Source organism: Harpia harpyja, unplaced genomic scaffold (genome assembly GCF_026419915.1).
Source record: "Harpia harpyja isolate bHarHar1 unplaced genomic scaffold, bHarHar1 primary haplotype scaffold_481_ctg1, whole genome shotgun sequence".
Classification (NCBI taxonomy): Eukaryota; Metazoa; Chordata; class Aves; order Accipitriformes; family Accipitridae; genus Harpia; species Harpia harpyja.
This window is the reverse complement of record NW_026293405.1, coordinates 1-17,525: the sequence shown is the minus strand read 5'-3', so window position 1 is coordinate 17,525 and position 17,525 is coordinate 1. Positions and strand designations below refer to the sequence as shown.

Here is a 17,525-nt window from a genome sequence, read left to right as displayed (position 1 = left end):
TGGGGTGCTGGTGCGCCAGGTCCTGGGGTGCTGGTGCACGGGGTCCCCGGGGTGCTGGTGCACAGGGCATATGGTCCCCAGGGTGCTCGTGCACAGCGTGCCAGCACCCCCGTGCACCGGCTCGAGGGGGTGCCAGCCCACCCCCGTGCGCCACGAGGGGGCACGGGGCCTTGCACGACGGCGGGTGTCACCGGCGCCAGCCGCCCGCGCCGGGCTCCCAAGCGCACGCGTCGCACGCCTTGCACGACTATGGCCTCGCGTGCTCGTGCATCGCACGGGGGTTGGAGGGCTGGCGCGCGGCGTGCCGGCGTGCCGCTGTTTGCAAGCGGCGCGTGCGGCGCACCAGTCCTCGTGCGTTGCACGGGGGCGGGTGCGTCGTGGCGCTGCGTGAGCGTGTGTGGCGCGGTTGCTGGTCATCCTATGTGTGTTGCACGGTGCCAGGCATCGCACAAGCACGTGTTGCACGGCGGCTTCTTACGCTACTGCCCGTCCTGTGTGCGCCGCACGGCTCCTGCGGGTGCTTGGTGGTGCATTGCACGACTGTGGGTGGCACGCGAGTGTGAGTGTGCGTTGCACCTGTTGTTCAGCTGCAGGAGTTGCACGGTTATGCGTTGCACGCGTTGCACGAGTGCATTGCGCGTGTTGCACGGCTGCAGACAGTGCGTGATTGTGCATCGCGTTTGTTGCACGGCTGCGGGTGTTGCACAAATGTACGTTGCACGTGATTAGGTGGCTTACGCTTGCGTGTTGCAGGTGTTGCACTGTTGCATTGTTTGCGCAGCAGGCCTGTTACGCACCTGTAGACAGCTCACAACTACGTACCGTATATGTTGCACAAGTGTAGATGATCAGTGCCATGTGTTGCACCTGTTGCACACCTGCGGGCAGCTCGCAATTGTGCGTTGCACGACTGTAGGCGGGTCCCCATTGTGTGTCACACTAGTAGCATCCCTGCGGGCAGCTCACAAGCGTGCATGATGCCGGTTGCACAACTGTACGCAGCTCCCCGTCGCGTATCACGCTTGTTGCACACCTGCGGGCAGCTCACAATCGTGCATTGCACAACTGTAAGCAGCCTCTTGTTGCGTATCGCACCTGTTGCACGCATGTGGGCAGCGCACAACTGTCCGTTGCACAAGCGCAGACGGTTTTTCACTGTGTATCCCAGGCTTTGCACGCTTGCGGGCAGCTCACGGCCGTGCACCGTACCTGTTGCGCGACTGTAAGCGGTTCTGTGCTGCGCATCGCAGCCTTTGCACGCCTGCGGGCAGCTCAGAATTGTGCTTTGCACAAGCGTGAGCAGCTCTGTGCTGCGTATTGCACCTGTTGCACGCCTGCGGGTAGGTCACGACCGCGCACCGTGCTTGTTGCGCGACCGTACCCGGTTCCGTGCTGCGTATCACACCTGTTGCACGCCTGCGGGCAGCTCACGACTGGGCACCGCACGACCGTAGAGGGTTCCCCGTCGTGTATCGCACCCGTTACACGCCCGTGGGTGCCTGTTGCACGCCTGCAGGTGGTTCTCCGGTGCCCATCGCACCCGTCGCCCGCTTGCGGGCAGCTCGCCACCGTGAGCGACGCCTGTAGGCCGTTCCCTGCCGTGCCTCGCACGACGGAGGGGGGGTGTCAAGCGTGCGAGGCGCTGACGGCCCTCCTTTCCCCCCCCCACCCCCAGCCTGGTGTACGGGGGCTCGCGGGCGTCGCACCCCGACCCCGACCTGCTGCACCGCCAGCCCTACGGCGCTCCCCACCCGCTCCAGGGCTATGCCGCCAACCACCACCCCGCAGGTACAGCCGGCACCGTGTCACCCCGCGGCACCCCGACCCCGGGTCCCTCCGTCGCCGCGACGCCCCGACACCGCGTCACCCCGACGCCGTGTCGCCGCGACCCCCCCCCGGCCCCGCGTCGCCGCGTCGCCGCGACGCCTCGACCCCCGCGTCACCGTGTCACCGCGACACCCTGACCCTGTACCCCTGTGTCACCCGGAGCGCATGTCACCACAACACCCCGACCCCGTGTCACGGCGTCACCCTGAGCCCATGTCACTGGGACACCCCAGCCCCGTGTCACCATGACACCCTGACCCCATGTCAGCGCAACACCCCAGTCCCCGCGTCACGGTGTCACCCTAACCCTGGATCACCGTGTCACCCTGACCCCATGTCACTGGGACACCCCAGCCCCGCGTCACCGTGTCACCGCGACACACCCCGACCCCGTGTCACCCGCAACACCCTGACCCTGTACCACCGTGTCACCCTGACCTCATGTCACTGTGACACCCCAGCCCCGTGTCACCATGACACCCCGAGACTCTGTCACCGTGACACCCTGACGCCATGTCACCGCGACACCCCCAGTCCCGCGTCACGGTGTCACTCCAACCCTGGATCACTGTGTCACCCTGACCCCATGTCACTGGGACACCCCAGGCCCGCGTCACCATGTCACCGCAACACCCCAACCCCACGTCACCATGATACCCCAACACCGTGACACCCCAACCGCATGTCACCGAGTCACCCTGACCCCGCATCCCTGTGACACCCCAACCCCGTGTCACGGTGTCACCCTGTCCCCGTGTCACCATGACACCCCAACCCTGTGTCCCGTTGTCCCCACATCACCGTGTCACTCTGACCCCGGGTCACCCCGACTCCGTGTCACCGCAACGCCCCAACCCTGTGTCACCCTGACCCTGCGTCACCGCGACACCCAAACCCCACGTCCCTTCGTCACCAGCGACCCCCGCAGTCCCCGGGTCCCTTTGTCAACCGTGATCCCACGGTTCCCATGTCCCCACAGTCCCCGTGTCGCTTTGTCACCCGCCATCCCGTGTCGCTACGACACCCCGACCCTGCAGCACCGTGACCCCCGTGTCCCCGCGGTTCCCGTGTCCCTTTGTCACCGCGACCCCACAGTCGCCGTGTCCGGTCGTTGCCGCAGCCCCGTGTCAGCGTGTCCCTCTGTCCCCAGCTCGCTGCGTCCGCACGTGTGTTGTCCCCGTGTCCCCCGTCCCCAGGGTGACAGCGTCCCTGTGTCCCCCCGTGTCCTTGTCCCCCCACATCTGTGTCCGCACTGGCGCCCACATCCCCACACGTGTCCCCACATCCCCACGCTCCATCCACGTCCCTGCACGTGTCCCCGTGCTCCATCCGCATCCCCACGTGTGTCCTCACACTCCGTCCATGTCCCCACACGTGTCCCCACGCTCGATCCGTGTCCCTACACGTGTCCCCACACTCCATACACATCCCTGCACGTGTCCCTGTGCGCCATCAACGTTGCCGTACATCCCCGCGTTCTATACACGTTGCCATATTCCATCCATGTCCCCGCATGTGTCTCCATGCTCCATCCGTGTCCCCATGCTCCGTCTATGTCCCCATGCGTGTCCCCATGCTCCATCCATGTCCCCACGCCCCATCCACATCCCCACACGTGTCCCCACGCTCCATCCATGTCCCCGCATGTGTCTCCATGCTCCAGCCACGTCCCCATGCATCCCCACGCTCCATCCGTGTCCCCATGTGTCCCCACGCTCCGTCCACGTCCCTGTGTGTGTCCCCCATGCTCCATCCACACCCCCACCCTCCATCCACGTCCCTACGCATGTCCCTACGCTCCGTCCACATCCCCGTATTCCATCCACGTCCTCATGTGTGTCCCCACAGTCCATCCACGTTGCCACACGTGTCCCCACGCTCCGTCCATGTCCCTGTGCTCCATCCATGTCCCCACGCTCCATCCACGTCTCCATGCTCCGTCCACATCCGCACACTCCATTCACGTCCTCACGTGTGTTTCCACGCTCCGTCCACGTCCCTACACGTGTCTGCACGCTCTGTCCAACGTCCCCATGCTCCATCCACGTCCCCATGCATGTCCCCACACGTGTCCCCACGCTCCATCCACATCCCCACGCTCCATCCACATCCCCACAACGTGTCCCCACGCTCCATCCACGTCCCTACACGTGTCCCCACGCTCCATCCACATCCCCACACTCCATCCATGTCCCCACACGTGTCCCCACGCTCCATCCACGTCCCTACACGTGTCCCCACGCTCCATCCACATCCCCACACTCCATCCATGTCCCCACACGTGTCCCCACGCTCCATCCACGTCCCTACACGTGTCCCCACGCTCCATCCACGTCCCCACACGTGTCCCCGTGCTCCATCCACATCCCCACACGTCCCCACGCTCCATCCACATCCACACACGTGTCCCCACACTCCATCCATGTCCCCACACGTGTCCCCACGCTCCATCCACATCCCCATGCTCCATTCCACGTCCCCACACTCCGTCCACGTCCCCACGCGTGTCCCCACGCTCCGTCCACGTCCCCACGTCCTCATCCGCGCCCCTGCATCCCCACGGTCACACCGGTGGGTGTCCGTCCCCGTCCCCATCCCTGCGTCCCTGTCCCCACAGCGTCCCCAAGCTGTCCCCCGCTCCCGGGGGAAGCATCAGCGCCACGTCCCCGAGCCGTCCCCTGTCGCGACGTGACCGCGGTGTCGCGACGTGACCGCGGTCTCCCCAACCCGTGCGTGTGTGTGTGGCCCCCCCACATTTCTCCGTGTCCCCAGGGCTGTCGGGGCTCTTCGAGACGGGGCTGCACCACGCCGGCGGCGCGGCGCCCGACGCTTCCGTCATGAACCTCATCTCGGCGCTGGAGTCGCGGGCGCCGCAGCCCGGCCCCTCCGCGTCCTCCCTGCTCTCCCAGTTCCGCACCCCCTCCTGGCAGACTGGTGGGTCTGGGGGGGGCCCTAGCCTCAACTGGGAGTGGGGGGTGACCTGCCCTGGGGGGGCCTTATCTTGCCCCAGGGGGTTAAACCTGTCTCAGGGAGGGTCCTATCCTGTCCTGAGGGGCCCTATCCTGCCCCAGGGGGGTGTAAATGCCCCAGGGAGGGTTCTATCCTGCCCGGGGGGGGTCCTATTCTGCCCCAGGGTGATGTAATTGCCCCAGGGAGGACCCTATCCTGCTCCAGGGGGGTGTAAATGCCCCAGGGAGGGTTCTATCCTGTTGGGGGGGGTCTTATCCTGCCCCAGGGGGGTGTAATTGCCCCAGGGAGGGTTCTATCCTGCTGGGGGGGGTCTCATCCTGCCCCAGGGGGGTGTAATTGCCCCAGGGAGGGTTCTTTACTGCTGGGGGGGGGGGTCTTATCCTGCCCCGGGGGGGTGTAATTGCCCCAGAGAGTGCCCTATCTTGCTGGGGGGGGGTCCTATCCTACTCCAGGGGGTTAAACCTGCCTGAGGGAGGGTCCTATCCTGCTCTGGGGGGGGTCTTATCCTGCCCCAGGCAGTGTAATTGCCCCAGGGAGGGCCCTATCCTGCCCTGGGGGGCCTCTATCCTGTCTGGGGGGGGTTTTATCCTGCCCCAGGGGGATATAATTGCCCCAGGGAGGGTCTTATCTTACCCCGGGGGGTTTAACCTGTCCTGCCCCAGGGGATGTAACCTGCCCCGGAGCGTCCCCATTTGCCCCGAGAAGGCCAAGTTCTGCCCCTGGGCTCCCCATTTACCCCAGGGAAGTCCCTATTTACCCCAGGGTGTCTGTGTTTGCCCCAGGAAGGTCCCAACCTGCTCTGGGGCATCCCCACTTGCCCCAGGAAGTTCTTAGTTGCCCCAGGGAGGTCTGCATTTGCCCCAGGGCATCCCCACTTACCTCAGGGAGCTTCTACTTGCCCCAGGAGGGTCCCCACTTGCCCCAGAAGGGTCCCCACTTGCCCCAGGGAGCTTCTACTTGCACCAGAGGGGGTCCCCACTTACCCCAGGGAGCTTCTACTTGCCCCATGGGTGTCCCCACTTGCCCCAGGGAGCTCCTACTTACCCTGGGGGGGTCCCCACTTACCCCAGGGCATCCCCACTTGCCCCAGGGACCTTCTATTTGCCCCAGGGTGGTCCCCACATACCCTAGTGCATCGCCACTTGCCCCAGGGGGGGTCCCCACTTGCCCCAGGGAGCTCCTACTTGCCCCATGAGAGTCCCCACTTACCCCAGAGAGCTCCTATTTGCCCCAGGGAGTTTCTACTTGCACCAGGGGGGTCCCCACTTGCCCCAGGGAGCTTCTGCGTAGCCCAGGGCATCCCCACTTGCCCCAGGGGGCTTCTACTTGCCCTGTTGGGGTCCCAACTTACCCCAGACAGCTCCTACTTACCCTAGGGGGGATCCCCACGTACCCCAGAGCATCCCCACTTACCCCAGGGAGCTTCTACTTGCCCCAGGGGGGTCCCCACTTGCCCCAGGGGGCTTCTACTTACGCTGCGGGGGTCCCTACTTATCCCAGAGCATCCCCACTTGCCCCAGGGAGCTCCTACTTGCCCCAGGGGGGTCCCCGCTTGCCCCAGGGAGCTCCTGCTTACCCTGGGGGGGGTCCCCATGTACCCCAGAGCATCCCCACTTGCCCCAGGGAGCTTCTCTTTGCCCCATGGGGGTCCCCACTTGCCCCAGGGAGCCTCTACTTACCCTGGGGGGGGTCCCCACATACTCCGGGGCCTCCCCACTTGCCCCAGGGAGCTCCCGCTTGCCCCAGCCAGCTTCTACTTGCCGCGGGGGCGCGTCCCCCCACCCCAGGGTCCCCCCCTCTCACCCTCCTTCTCTCTTTCGGCAGCCATGCACACGCCGGCGCCGGCCGAGCTGTTCATCTCGGGAGCTCTGCCGGGTTCGGGCACCTTCCCCTCCTCGTCGGCGCTCAGCGCCTACCAGCACCCGGCTTCCTTCAGCGGGCGCAGCTTCCCGGTCAGCTCCCCGCTCAGCCTGCCCGAGGCCGCCTTCAGCCCCGGCTCCAACGGGCTCCTCTCCCCCCACGACCCCCTGCTCCACATCAAACCCACGCAGCCCAGCGTCCCCTCTTCTCTGGGTTTCGAACGCCTCGGCAGCGCCGTCCTGGGTTCCGGTTTACCGGCGCAAGGTTCGGCGTATCGAGGACCGCCCAGTTCTTCCCAGTTTAACCTCCTCTCCGCTCCGTTAGCCGCCCCGGCGGAACAACCGGCTCAGCTCTACAACGCCTCGGTTTTCGGCGGCGGCGGCGGGGAGCGGGCCGTGCCGCGGCAGGACAGCGTCATCAAGCACTACCAGCGACCGGCGGGCGCCCAACCGCAGTTGCCGCCGGCGGCCCACAGCCTCCAGCACTACCTGAGCTGCGGCGGCACTTACCAGCAAATGCCGCACCGCGCCGCCCTCTCCTGCAGCCCCTTGGGCGAACAGTCTCCCGCCAGTTCCGAGGGGTCTCAACAACCCCCCAAAAACGCCCCGGCTCCCCGGCCGGAGCCGACGCAGAGCTACCGACCCATCATTCAGTCTCCGGCGTATTCCGGCGGCAGCGGCGGCGCCGGCGGAGCGGCCGGCGGCGGCGGCGGCGCCGGCAACGGCGGCGCCAAATCCAAGAGTTACTCGGCCTCGCGGCAGACCCCCCGTTCCACCGCCACCCCCAAGTGCCAAAGCAGCTACACCCCCAGCACCCCCAAACCCAGCTCCGTCATCGCCAGCCAGTCCCCCCGCTTATTCCCCGGGGCAACCCCAAAATCTCCTGGCCATGGGGCCGGCCGCCGGCTACGGCACCAACCCCCCGGCCCCGCAAAGCCTGGGGGCCGGCGGGCAGCCCGCCGGGGGCTTCAGCGGCGGGCAGGGGGGGGAGCTGGGGGGCAAAGCCCCCAGTTATCCGCCCGGGGGGCAAGGCGGGGGGCCGGGGGGCCAGGGCGGGCAGGGGCTGCAGCCCTGCGTCAGCCAGGGCCAGACCTATTCCCCCGAGCAGCTGCAGGCTCTGCCCTACGGGGTGCAGCCCGAGGGGGGGCAGGCGGCGGCGTACGGCCCCCCGGCCCCCTCCCAGGGTTTGCCCACCGCCAGCCCTTCCCTCAGCTACAGCACCGGCCACTCGCCCGCCATGCCGGCCCCCTTGCCCTACGCCGGTTTGGGGGGCTCCAGCCCCTCGCCCATCATCCGGCCCCTCCAGTCCCCGCCGGCCGCCCGTCCCCAGAGCGGGGCGTCGCCGGGACAGTCCCAAAAATACCTGGGCTCCGTGTTATCCCCTTCTTTCATGGCCCCGGGTTACGGGGGGGGGCCGGCGGGGCTGGAACGGCCCCCGGCGTTCGGCAAAGGGGGGAAAGGGGACGCGGAGCTGCTGGCGGGCCGAGCGCAGCGAGGACGAGGATTTCCTCATCCAGCACCTCCTGCAAGCCCCCAGCCCCCCCCGCGGGCCGGCCGAGGGGCTGGGGGCCTGCGAGGAGCGGGGGGGGGGCGGGCAAAGGGCTGGGGGGGCTACGGGGGGCTGGGCAAGGCGGAGGAGAGGTACCAGCTGCAGAGCGTGATCCGGCCCAATTCCAACCTGGAGGGGCCGGCGGCGCTGGAGCTGGCTTTGCTGAAAGAAAAGAAGAAGCCCGAGCGAGCCAAGGAGTACCGGGGGGCCGGCGGGGGGGCCGGCGGGGGGGGCGAGGGGCTGGCGGCCACCTCGGTGGTCCACTACGGCCACCAGCCCCCCGCCCTGGATTCCTACGGGCAGGAGCTGAAGAAGCCGGCCGAGCATTTGGCCGGCGGCAAGGAGCTGGGGCAGCCCCACGCTTACCTGCCCAAGACCCCCGAGCACGGGCGGCTGGTGGCCGAGGGACCCCCCCTGGAACCCCACGGCCTCCTGCTGGACCCCCCCCCCCGAACTGGGGCCGGTACCGGTGGTGCCGGTGGCCGTACCGGTGCCGGGGGGGTCCCTCCTCCCCTCCGTCCTCACCCACACCCAGAGCCAGCTGCACCCCCGTGCCAAGGGCAGACCCCCCCTGGACGTCCATCTCCTGGAGCAGCAGCGGATGCCGCCCCCCCCCCGCCGCCCCCCCCCGCCGCCCCCGCCGCCTCCTCCCGCCCCCCCGGCCCCCCCCGGCCGCCCCCCTCGCCCCAGTTGCTGTTGGAAGCCCACCTGCATCAAGCCCACGTCCGCTCGCAGGGGCTGGACCCCCAGGCCCCCCCGCCGCTGCCCCCCGAGCCCATGGAGGTGTTACCGGCCCCCCAGGAGATCCAAGACTTTTTGGAACCCCCCCTGGGGCTAGAGCCTCACCTGGGGCAGGCCGGGGGGGTCCAGGGACCCCCCGGGCACCTCCTGGACCCCGAGGGGGGCCCGTCGGTGGCCCCCGCTCCCTTGGAAGCCAAGGACCAGTTTGCCGAGGGGGGGAGCCCGGCGGGGGGCAAGGGTCGCTTCGTCCCCCTCACCTCCATCTGCTTCCCCGACGCCCTGCTGCAGGACGAAGACCGCGGTTTCTTCCCCGGCATGGAGGACATGTTCGGCCCCCCCCCCCGAGGACTTCCCCAAGACCGCCGAGGAAGAGGAGGAGGAAGGAACCGGGGGGCTGGAGCCCCGTCCCGAGGGGCTGAAGGCCCCCCCCTACGACATGGGGCAGAGCTACCCGGCTTTCTGCCCCGCCGAAGGGGCCGCCGGCGAAGCCCCCCCCTTGGGCTTGGAGCCCCCCAAACACGAGCTGCCCTCCACCGTCAACGCCGAGCCGTTGGGGCTGATCCAGAGCACGGGCGAGGGCACCAAGCCCCCGCTGGCCGCCCCGCTTTTTTGCTCCTCCAAACCCAAGAAGCTGCTCAAGACCTCTTCCTTCCACCTCCTCCGCAAGCGGGACCCCTTCCCGCCCCCCAAAAAAACCTACGCCCAGGAGTACGAGTTCGAGGACGACGAGGACAAAGCCGACGTCCCCGCCGACATTCGCCTCAACAGCCGGCGCCTGCCCGATCTCCTGCCCGACCTCATCTCCAGCTGCCGAGCCCGACCCAGCCTCAGCCCCATGGGGGACATCGATTTCTGCCCCCACCCCGGACCCCATCCCGGACCCAAGAAACGCGGCCGCAAGCCCACCAAACCCAAGCGCGAGGGACCGCCGAGACCCCGGGGACGGCCCCGCATCCGACCCTTGGCCGAACCCCCCGGACTTTTGGCACCCGACGGCCCCAAAAAGCCGCGGGGACGGGGACGGGGACGGGGCAAGAAGGGCGGCGAGGAGGGGGCCGACGGCAACGGCCTCGAGCCCCTCAAGCCCCTCAAGGTGAGGACTCGGGAGGCTCGGAGGGGGTTTGGGGGGGCTGCGGGGTCTTGGGAGGCAAGCGTTGGGGGATAAGAGGGTTTTGGGGGGGTGCCCCGTGGTCTCCTGTCCCTCAACGGCCCCCAAAGTCCCCAAGGTGGGACTTGGCGATGCCTTGGAGCTCCCAGGGCGAGGATGAAAGATTTGGGGGGTTTTGGGGGTGCTGAGGGGTGCTGTGGGGTCTTGGGAGGCAAAGGTTGGGGGGGAAAGGGGGGATTTGGGGTCGTTGGGGGGATTTGGGGCATTCCCCGTGGTCTCCTGTCCCTCAACGGCCCCCAAAGTCCCCAAGGTGGGACTTGGCGATGCCTTGGAGCTCCCAGGGTGAGGATGAAAGATTTGGGGGGTTTTGGGGTGCTGAGGGGTGCTGTGGGGTCTTGGGAGGCAAAGGTTGGGGGATAAGGGGGTATTTGGGGTTGTAGGGGGGGTTCCGCCTGGTCCGTTGCCTTCCAATGACCCCAAAAAGCCCCATGGTTGGGGATGGCGAAGGCTTGGAGACCCTTCAAACGCTCCAAGTTGAGGATTTGGGGGGTTTTGGGGTGCTGGGGGATGCTGTGGGGTCTTAGGAGGCAGAGGTTGGGGGGGGGAAAAGGGGGTATTTGGGGCTGTAGGGGGGGTTCCTCCTGCTCCGTTGCCTCCCAATGGCCCTAAAAAGCCCCAAAATTGGAGATGGCGATGGCTTGGAGATTCTCAAGCCCCTCAAGGTGAGGATTTGGGGGGTTTTGGGGGTGCTGCTGGGTCTTGGGATGCAAAGGTTGGTGGATAAGGGGGGATTTGGGGTTGTTGGGGGGTTCCCCGTGGTCTCTTGTCCCTCAACGGCCCCCAAAGTCCCCAAGGTGGGACTTGGCGATGGCTTGGAGCTCCCAAGGTGAGGATGAAAGATTTGGGGGTTTTTGGGGCGCTGAGGGGTGCTGTGGGGTCTTGGGAGGCAAAGGTTGGGGGGGAAGGGGGGATTTGGGGCTGTAGGGGGGGTTCCTCCTGGTCCGTTGCCTCCCAATGGCCCCAAAAAGCCCATGGCTGGGGATGGCGATGGCTTGGAGATTCTTCAAGCCCTTCGAGGTGAGGATTTGGGGGATTTTGGGGTGCTGGAGAATGTTGTGCGATCTTAGGGGGCAGAGGTTGGGGGGGGAAAGGGGGTATTTGGGCTTTTTGGGGGGTTCCACCTGGTCCATTGTCTCCTAATGGCCCGAAAAAAGCCCCAGGGTTGGGGATGGTGATGGCTTGCAGACCCTTCAAGCCCTTCGAGGTGAGGATTTGGGGGGTTTTGGGGGTGCTAGGAGATGTTGTGGGGTCTTGGAAGGCAGAGGTTGAGCAGAGGAGAGGGGATCTGGGTTTTTTGGGGGTTCCCCCTGGTTTTCCGCCTTCCTGCTCCAAAAATCTCCGAGGTGGACATAGCCGTGGCTTGGAGACCCTCAAGGTGAAGAGTTGGGGGATTTTGGGGCACTGGGAGATGTTGTTGGGGTTTTGGGGTGCAGAGGTTGGGGGGGGAAAGGGGGTGTTTGGGCTTGTTGGGGGGGATTTGGGGGGTTTGTCGTGGTCTCCTGCCCCCCCAAAAACCCCGGAGTTGGGGATGGGGCTGATGGCGATGGCTTGGAGCCCCTCAAGGTGAGGATTTGGGGGGGTTTGGGGGTGCTGGGGGATGCTGCGGGGTCTTGGGCTGCGGAGATTGGGGGGGAAGAGGGTATTTGGGCTTATTTGGGGGGGTTGTTTGGTACTGGGCTATTGGGGGCCACTGGTCAGTATTGGGGGGGGTTTAGGGGTGGTTGCAGGGGGCTGTTGGGGCACTGGGAGAAACTGGGGGGCACTGGTAAGTATTGGGGGCCTCGGGGGGGGGAGTAGGGTGTGTTACAAGGGGCTACTGGTGTGCTAGGTGCTCCTTGGGTGGCACTGGGAGGTAATAGGGGCACTGGGAGCTCCTGGGGAAGCACTGGGAGCTCCTGGGGGGCACTGGGAGCTCCTGGGGGGCACTGGGAGCTCTTGCAGGGCACTGGGAGCTCCTGGGGAAGCACTGAGAGCTCCTGGGGGGCACTGGGAGATAATGGGGGGCACTAGGAGATAATGGTGGCACTGGGAGCTCCTGGGGGTGCACTTAGAGTTCCTGGGGGGCACTGGGAGCTCCTGGGAGGGCACTTAGAGTTTTTTGGGGGGTACTGGGACATAACGGTGGCACTGGGAGCTCCTGGGGTGCACTGGAAGCTCTCTAAGGGCACTGGATGCTCCTGGGGGGGTACTGGGAGATAATGGGGGCACTGGGAGCTCCTGGGAAGCACTGAGAGCTCCTGGGGGGCACTGGGAGCTCCTGGGGAAGCACTGAGAGCTCCTGGGGAGCACTGGGAGATAACGGGAGCACTTGGGAGCTCCTGGAGGGCACTGGGAGCTCCTGGGGGGCACTGGGAGCTCTTTGGGGGGCACTGGGAGCTCCTGGGGGGGTACTTAGAGTTCCTGGGGAGCACTGGGAGATAACGGGAGCACTGGCATTTCCTGGGGGGTCACTGGGAGCTCCTGGGGTGCACTGGGAGATAATGGTGGCACTGGGAGCTCTTTGGGGGGCACTGGGAGCTCCTGGGGAAGCACTGAGAGCTCCTGGGGAGCACTGGGAGATAACGGGAGCACTGGGAGCTCCTGGAGGGCACTGGGAGCTCCTGGGGGGCACTGGGAGCTCTTTGGGGGCACTGGGAGCTCCTGGGGGGGTACTTAGAGTTCCTGGGGAGCACTGGGAGATAACGGGAGCACTGGCATCTCTTGGGGGGGGCACTGGGAGCTCCTGGGGTGCACTGGGAGATAATGGTGGCACTGGGAGCTCTTTGGGGGGCACTGGGAGCTCCTGGGGGGGTACTTAGAGTTCCTGGGGAGCACTGGGAGATAACGGGAGCACTGGCATCTCCTGGGGGGGCACCGGGAGCTCCTGGGGTGCACTGGGAGATAATGGTGGCACTGGGAGCTCCTGGGGAAGCACTGAGAGCTCCTGGGGGGCACTGGGAGATAACGGGAGCACTGGGAGCTCCTGGAGGGCACTGGGGGCTCCTGGGGGGCACTGGGAGGTCTTGCAGGGCACTGGGAGCTCCTGAGGGGGGCACTTATAGTTCCTGGGGGACACTGGGAGATAACGGGAACACTGGCATCTCCTGGGGGTGCACTGGGAGCTCCTGGGGTGCACTGGGAGATAATGGTGGCACTGGGAGCTCTTTGGGGGGCACTGGGAGCTCCTGGGGAAGCACTGAGAGCTCCTGGGGAGCACTGGGAGATAACGGGAGCACTGGGAGCTCCTGGAGGGCACTGGGAGCTCCTGGGGGGCACTGGGAGCTCTTTGGGGGGCACTGGGAGCTCCTGGGGGGGGTACTTAGAGTTCCTGGGGAGCACTGGGAGATAACGGGAGCACTGGGAGCTCCTGGAGGGCACTGGGAGCTCCTGGGGGGCACTGGGAGCTCTTTGGGGGGCACTGGGAGCTCCTGGGGGGGTACTTAGAGTTCCTGGGGAGCACTGGGAGATAACGGGAGCACTGGCATCTCTTGGGGGGGCACTGGGAGCTCCTGGGGTGCACTGGGAGATAATGGTGGCACTGGGAGCTCTTTGGGGGGCACTGGGAGCTCCTGGGGGGGTACTTAGAGTTCCTGGGGAGCACTGGGAGATAACGGGAGCACTGGCATCTCCTGGGGGGGCACCGGGAGCTCCTGGGGTGCACTGGGAGATAATGGTGGCACTGGGAGCTCCTGGGGAAGCACTGAGAGCTCCTGGGGGGCACTGGGAGATAACGGGAGCACTGGGAGCTCCTGGAGGGCACTGGGGGCTCCTGGGGGGCACTGGGAGGTCTTGCAGGGCACTGGGAGCTCCTGAGGGGGGCACTTATAGTTCCTGGGGGACACTGGGAGATAACGGGAACACTGGCATCTCCTGGGGGTGCACTGGGAGCTCCTGGGGTGCACTGGGAGATAATGGTGGCACTGGGAGCTCTTTGGGGGGCACTGGGAGCTCCTGGGAAGCACTGAGAGCTCCTGGGGAGCACTGGGAGATAACGGGAGCACTGGGAGCTCCTGGAGGGCACTGGGAGCTCCTGGGGGGCACTGGGAGCTCTTTGGGGGGCACTGGGAGCTCCTGGGGGGGTACTTAGAGTTCCTGGGGAGCACTGGGAGATAACGGGAGCACTGGCATCTCCTGGGGGGGCACTGGGAGCTCCTGGGGTGCACTGGAAGCTCCCTGGGGGGGGGGGGGGCACTGGGTGATAACGGGGGCACTGGGAGACACTGGGGGCTCCCGGAAGATACCGGGGGTCCCCGGGCCATCCCTAGAGGGAGCCCCCTAACCCCCCCCCCCCCAAATCCAGATCAAGCTGGCGGTGCCGAAGGGCGGGGAGGGCCCGTTGCTGCCGGAGGGGGGTGGCCCCCCAGCCCCGGGGGCCCCCCCGCCAGGGGCCGAGCCCCCCCTGGACAGCAGCCAGACGCGGGAGCGCATCAAGCAGAAGATCAAGGAGGTGGAGGAGAAACAGCCGGAGATGAAGTCGGGTTTCATGGCGTCTTTCCTCGATTTCCTCAAATCCGGCAACGCCAAGCCTTGCCCCCCGCCGCCACCAGCCCCTCCAAGACCCCTCGCGTCCCCCCCGCCGCCCCCTTTGCCGTCGGCCCCCCCATATTACCGGGGGGCTTAGAGGGGACGGAGAGCGAGGGGCTGGTGATGGCTTGCCCCAGTCCTTGCAAGCGGCTGGACGAGGAGCTGAAGCGCAACCTGGAGACGTTGCCGTCCTTCTCGTCCGACGAGGAAGACTCGGTCAGCAAGAACCAGGACCTGCAGAAGAGCATCTCCTCCGCCATCTCCGCCCTCTACGACCCCGCCGACCGCAAGGACCCCGACCCCGCCGGTGCGTGCTCTCTTCCCGACGTCCTCACCGTCCCGTCCCGTCCCCTGCCGCGCTCCCGGGACCCGTAAGGGATCGTCCTGGGGGCTGGGGAGGACTGGGAGCCCCTGGGATCCGTGGAGATCTGTTGGGACCCGTAGAGACCTCCTGGGGGTCACTGGGACCCATCCTGAGGGCCCCTGGGACCCATAGAGACCTTCTGAGAGCCCCTGGGACCCCATAGAGACCTTCTGGGAGTCACTGGGAGCCCATAGAGACCTCCTGGGGGTCACTGGAGCCCATAGAGACCTCCTGAGAGCCCTTGGGACCCCATAGAGACCTTCTGGGAGTCACTGGGAGCCCATAGAGACCTTCTGGGAGTCACTGGGACCCATCCTGAGAGCCCTGGGACCCATAGAGACCTCCTGGGAGTCACTGGGACCCATAGAGACCTCCTGGGCGTCACTGGGACCCCATAGAGACCTCCTGGGGGTCACTGGGACCCAGAGAGACCTTCTGGGACCCGTAGAGACCTCCTGGGGGTCACTGGGACCCATCCTGAGAGCCCCTGGGACCCATAGAGACCTTCTGCGAGCCCCTGGGACCCCATAGAGACCTCCTGGGAGTCACTGGGACCCATAGAGACCTTCTGGGACCCGTAGAGACCTCCTGGGGGTCACTGGGACCCATCCTGAGAGCCCCTGGGACCCATAGAGACCTTCTGCGAGCCCCTGGGACCCCATAGAGACCTTCTGGGAGTCACTGGGACCCATAGAGACCTTCTGGGAGTCACTGGGACCCATCCTGAGAGCCCCTGGGACCCATAGAGACCTCCTGGCCTGGGAGTCACTGGGACCCCATAGAGACCTCCTGGGACCCGTAGAGACCTCCTGGGAGCCCCTTGGACCCATAAAGACCTCCTGGGGGTCACTGGGACCCATAGAGACCTCCTGGAGCTCCTGGGTGCCCCTGAGACCGTCCGTGGGGCAGGTAGAGAACTCCTGCGAGCCACTGGGACCCCCGGGACCCTCATAGGACCCATAGAGATGTCCTGGGAGTTACTGGGACCAATAGAGACCTCCTAGGAGCTCCTGGGTGCCCCTGAGACCCTCCATGGGGCACATAGAGACCTCCTGGGAGCCACTGGGACCTCCTGGGACCCTCCTGGCACCCACAGAGACCTCCTGGGGGTCACTGGGACCCCTAGAGACCTCCTGGGAGCCCCTCGGACCCATAGAGACCTCCTGGGGGTCACTGGGACCTATAGAGACCTCCTGGGAGCTCCTGGGACCCCATAGAGACCTCCTGGGACCCATAGAGACCTCCTGGGAGCCCCTTGGACCCATAGAGACCTCCTGGGGGGTCACTGGGACCCATAGAGACCTCCTGGGACCCATAAGAGACCTCCCAGGAGCCCCTGGGACCCCATAGAGACCTCCTGGGGGTCACTGGGACCCATCCTGAGAGCCCCTTGGACCCATAGAGACCTTCTGAGAGCCCCTGGGACCCCATAGAGACCTCCTGGGGGTCACTGGGACCCATAGAGACCTCCTGGGAGCCCCTGGGACCCCATAGAGACCTCCTGGGAGTCACTGGGACCCATAGAGACCTCCTGGGGGTCACTGGGACCCATAGAGACCTCCTGGGGGTCACTGGGACCTATAGAGACCTCCTGGGAGCTCCTGGGACCCCATAGAGACCTCCTGGGACCCATAGAGACCTCCTGGGAGCCCCTTGGACCCATAGAGACCTCCTGGGGGTCACGGGGACCCATCCTGAGAGCCCCTTGGACCCATAGAGACCTTCTGAGAGCCCCTGGGACCCCATAAAGACCTCCTGGGGGCTGGGACCCCATAAAGACCTCCTGGGGGTCACTGGGACCCATCCTGAGAGCCCCTGGGACCCATAAAGACCTCCTGGGGGTCACTGGGACCCATAGAGACCTCCTGGGAGTCACTGGGACCCCATAGAGACCTCCTGGGAGTCACTGGGACCCCTAGAGACCTCCTGGGACCCTCCCGGGGCACGTAGATACCTCCTGAGCCCCACAGAGACCTCCGGGGAGCCCTTGCGACACTCCTGGGACACCCTGGGACCTCCCTGGGGCACACAGATGCCTTCTGGACCCTTCCTGGGACCCCTGGATACCTCCTGGGACCCCCCTAAGAATTTATTGGGGCGTGTAGATATTTATTGGGACCGAAAAAGATTTTCTGGGAATCTCAGGCAGAACATAGCGATCTTTTGGAAAAGGAAGATTTTTTGGGACCCCCTTAATAACTTCCGAGAACTTGTAGATGTTAGTTGTGACCCCTCTGGGACCCACAGAGACCTCCTGGGACCCTCTGGGATCCTCCTGGGGCATGTAGATGCCCCTCGGGACCCCCCTGGGACCCTTTTGGGGCCCACGGAGACTTTCTGAGACCCCTGAGACCTTTTTGGGTCCCGTAGATGTTTTTTTGGATCTTCATGAGATCTGTGTGAGAGCCATAGATGTGATTTGGGATTCTCTGGGACTCTCCTGAGACCCATAGATATCTTTTGGGACCCCCCTGAGGCACATAGAGACCCACTGGGACCCATAGAGACTCCCTGGGACCCCTAGAGACCTCCTGAGACCCTGCT

The 17,525-nt window shown here is 65.9% G+C and overlaps 1 protein-coding gene across 1 annotated transcript; it reads left to right on the top strand.

Moving 5' to 3' along the window:
- Nucleotides 1-249: 249 nt before the first annotated feature.
- On the top strand, nucleotides 250-14,992 carry PRR12 (proline rich 12). The gene is given in 15 exon segments (XM_052779740.1): nucleotides 250-495; nucleotides 588-659; nucleotides 1,169-1,340; nucleotides 1,427-1,570; nucleotides 1,669-1,788; nucleotides 4,600-4,761; nucleotides 6,622-7,487; nucleotides 7,489-8,138; nucleotides 8,140-8,206; nucleotides 8,209-8,666; nucleotides 8,668-8,825; nucleotides 8,879-9,278; nucleotides 9,280-10,039; nucleotides 14,394-14,694; nucleotides 14,697-14,992. Coding segments are annotated over 15 exon segments (4,872 nt in total).
- Nucleotides 14,993-17,525: the final 2,533 nt, after the last annotated feature.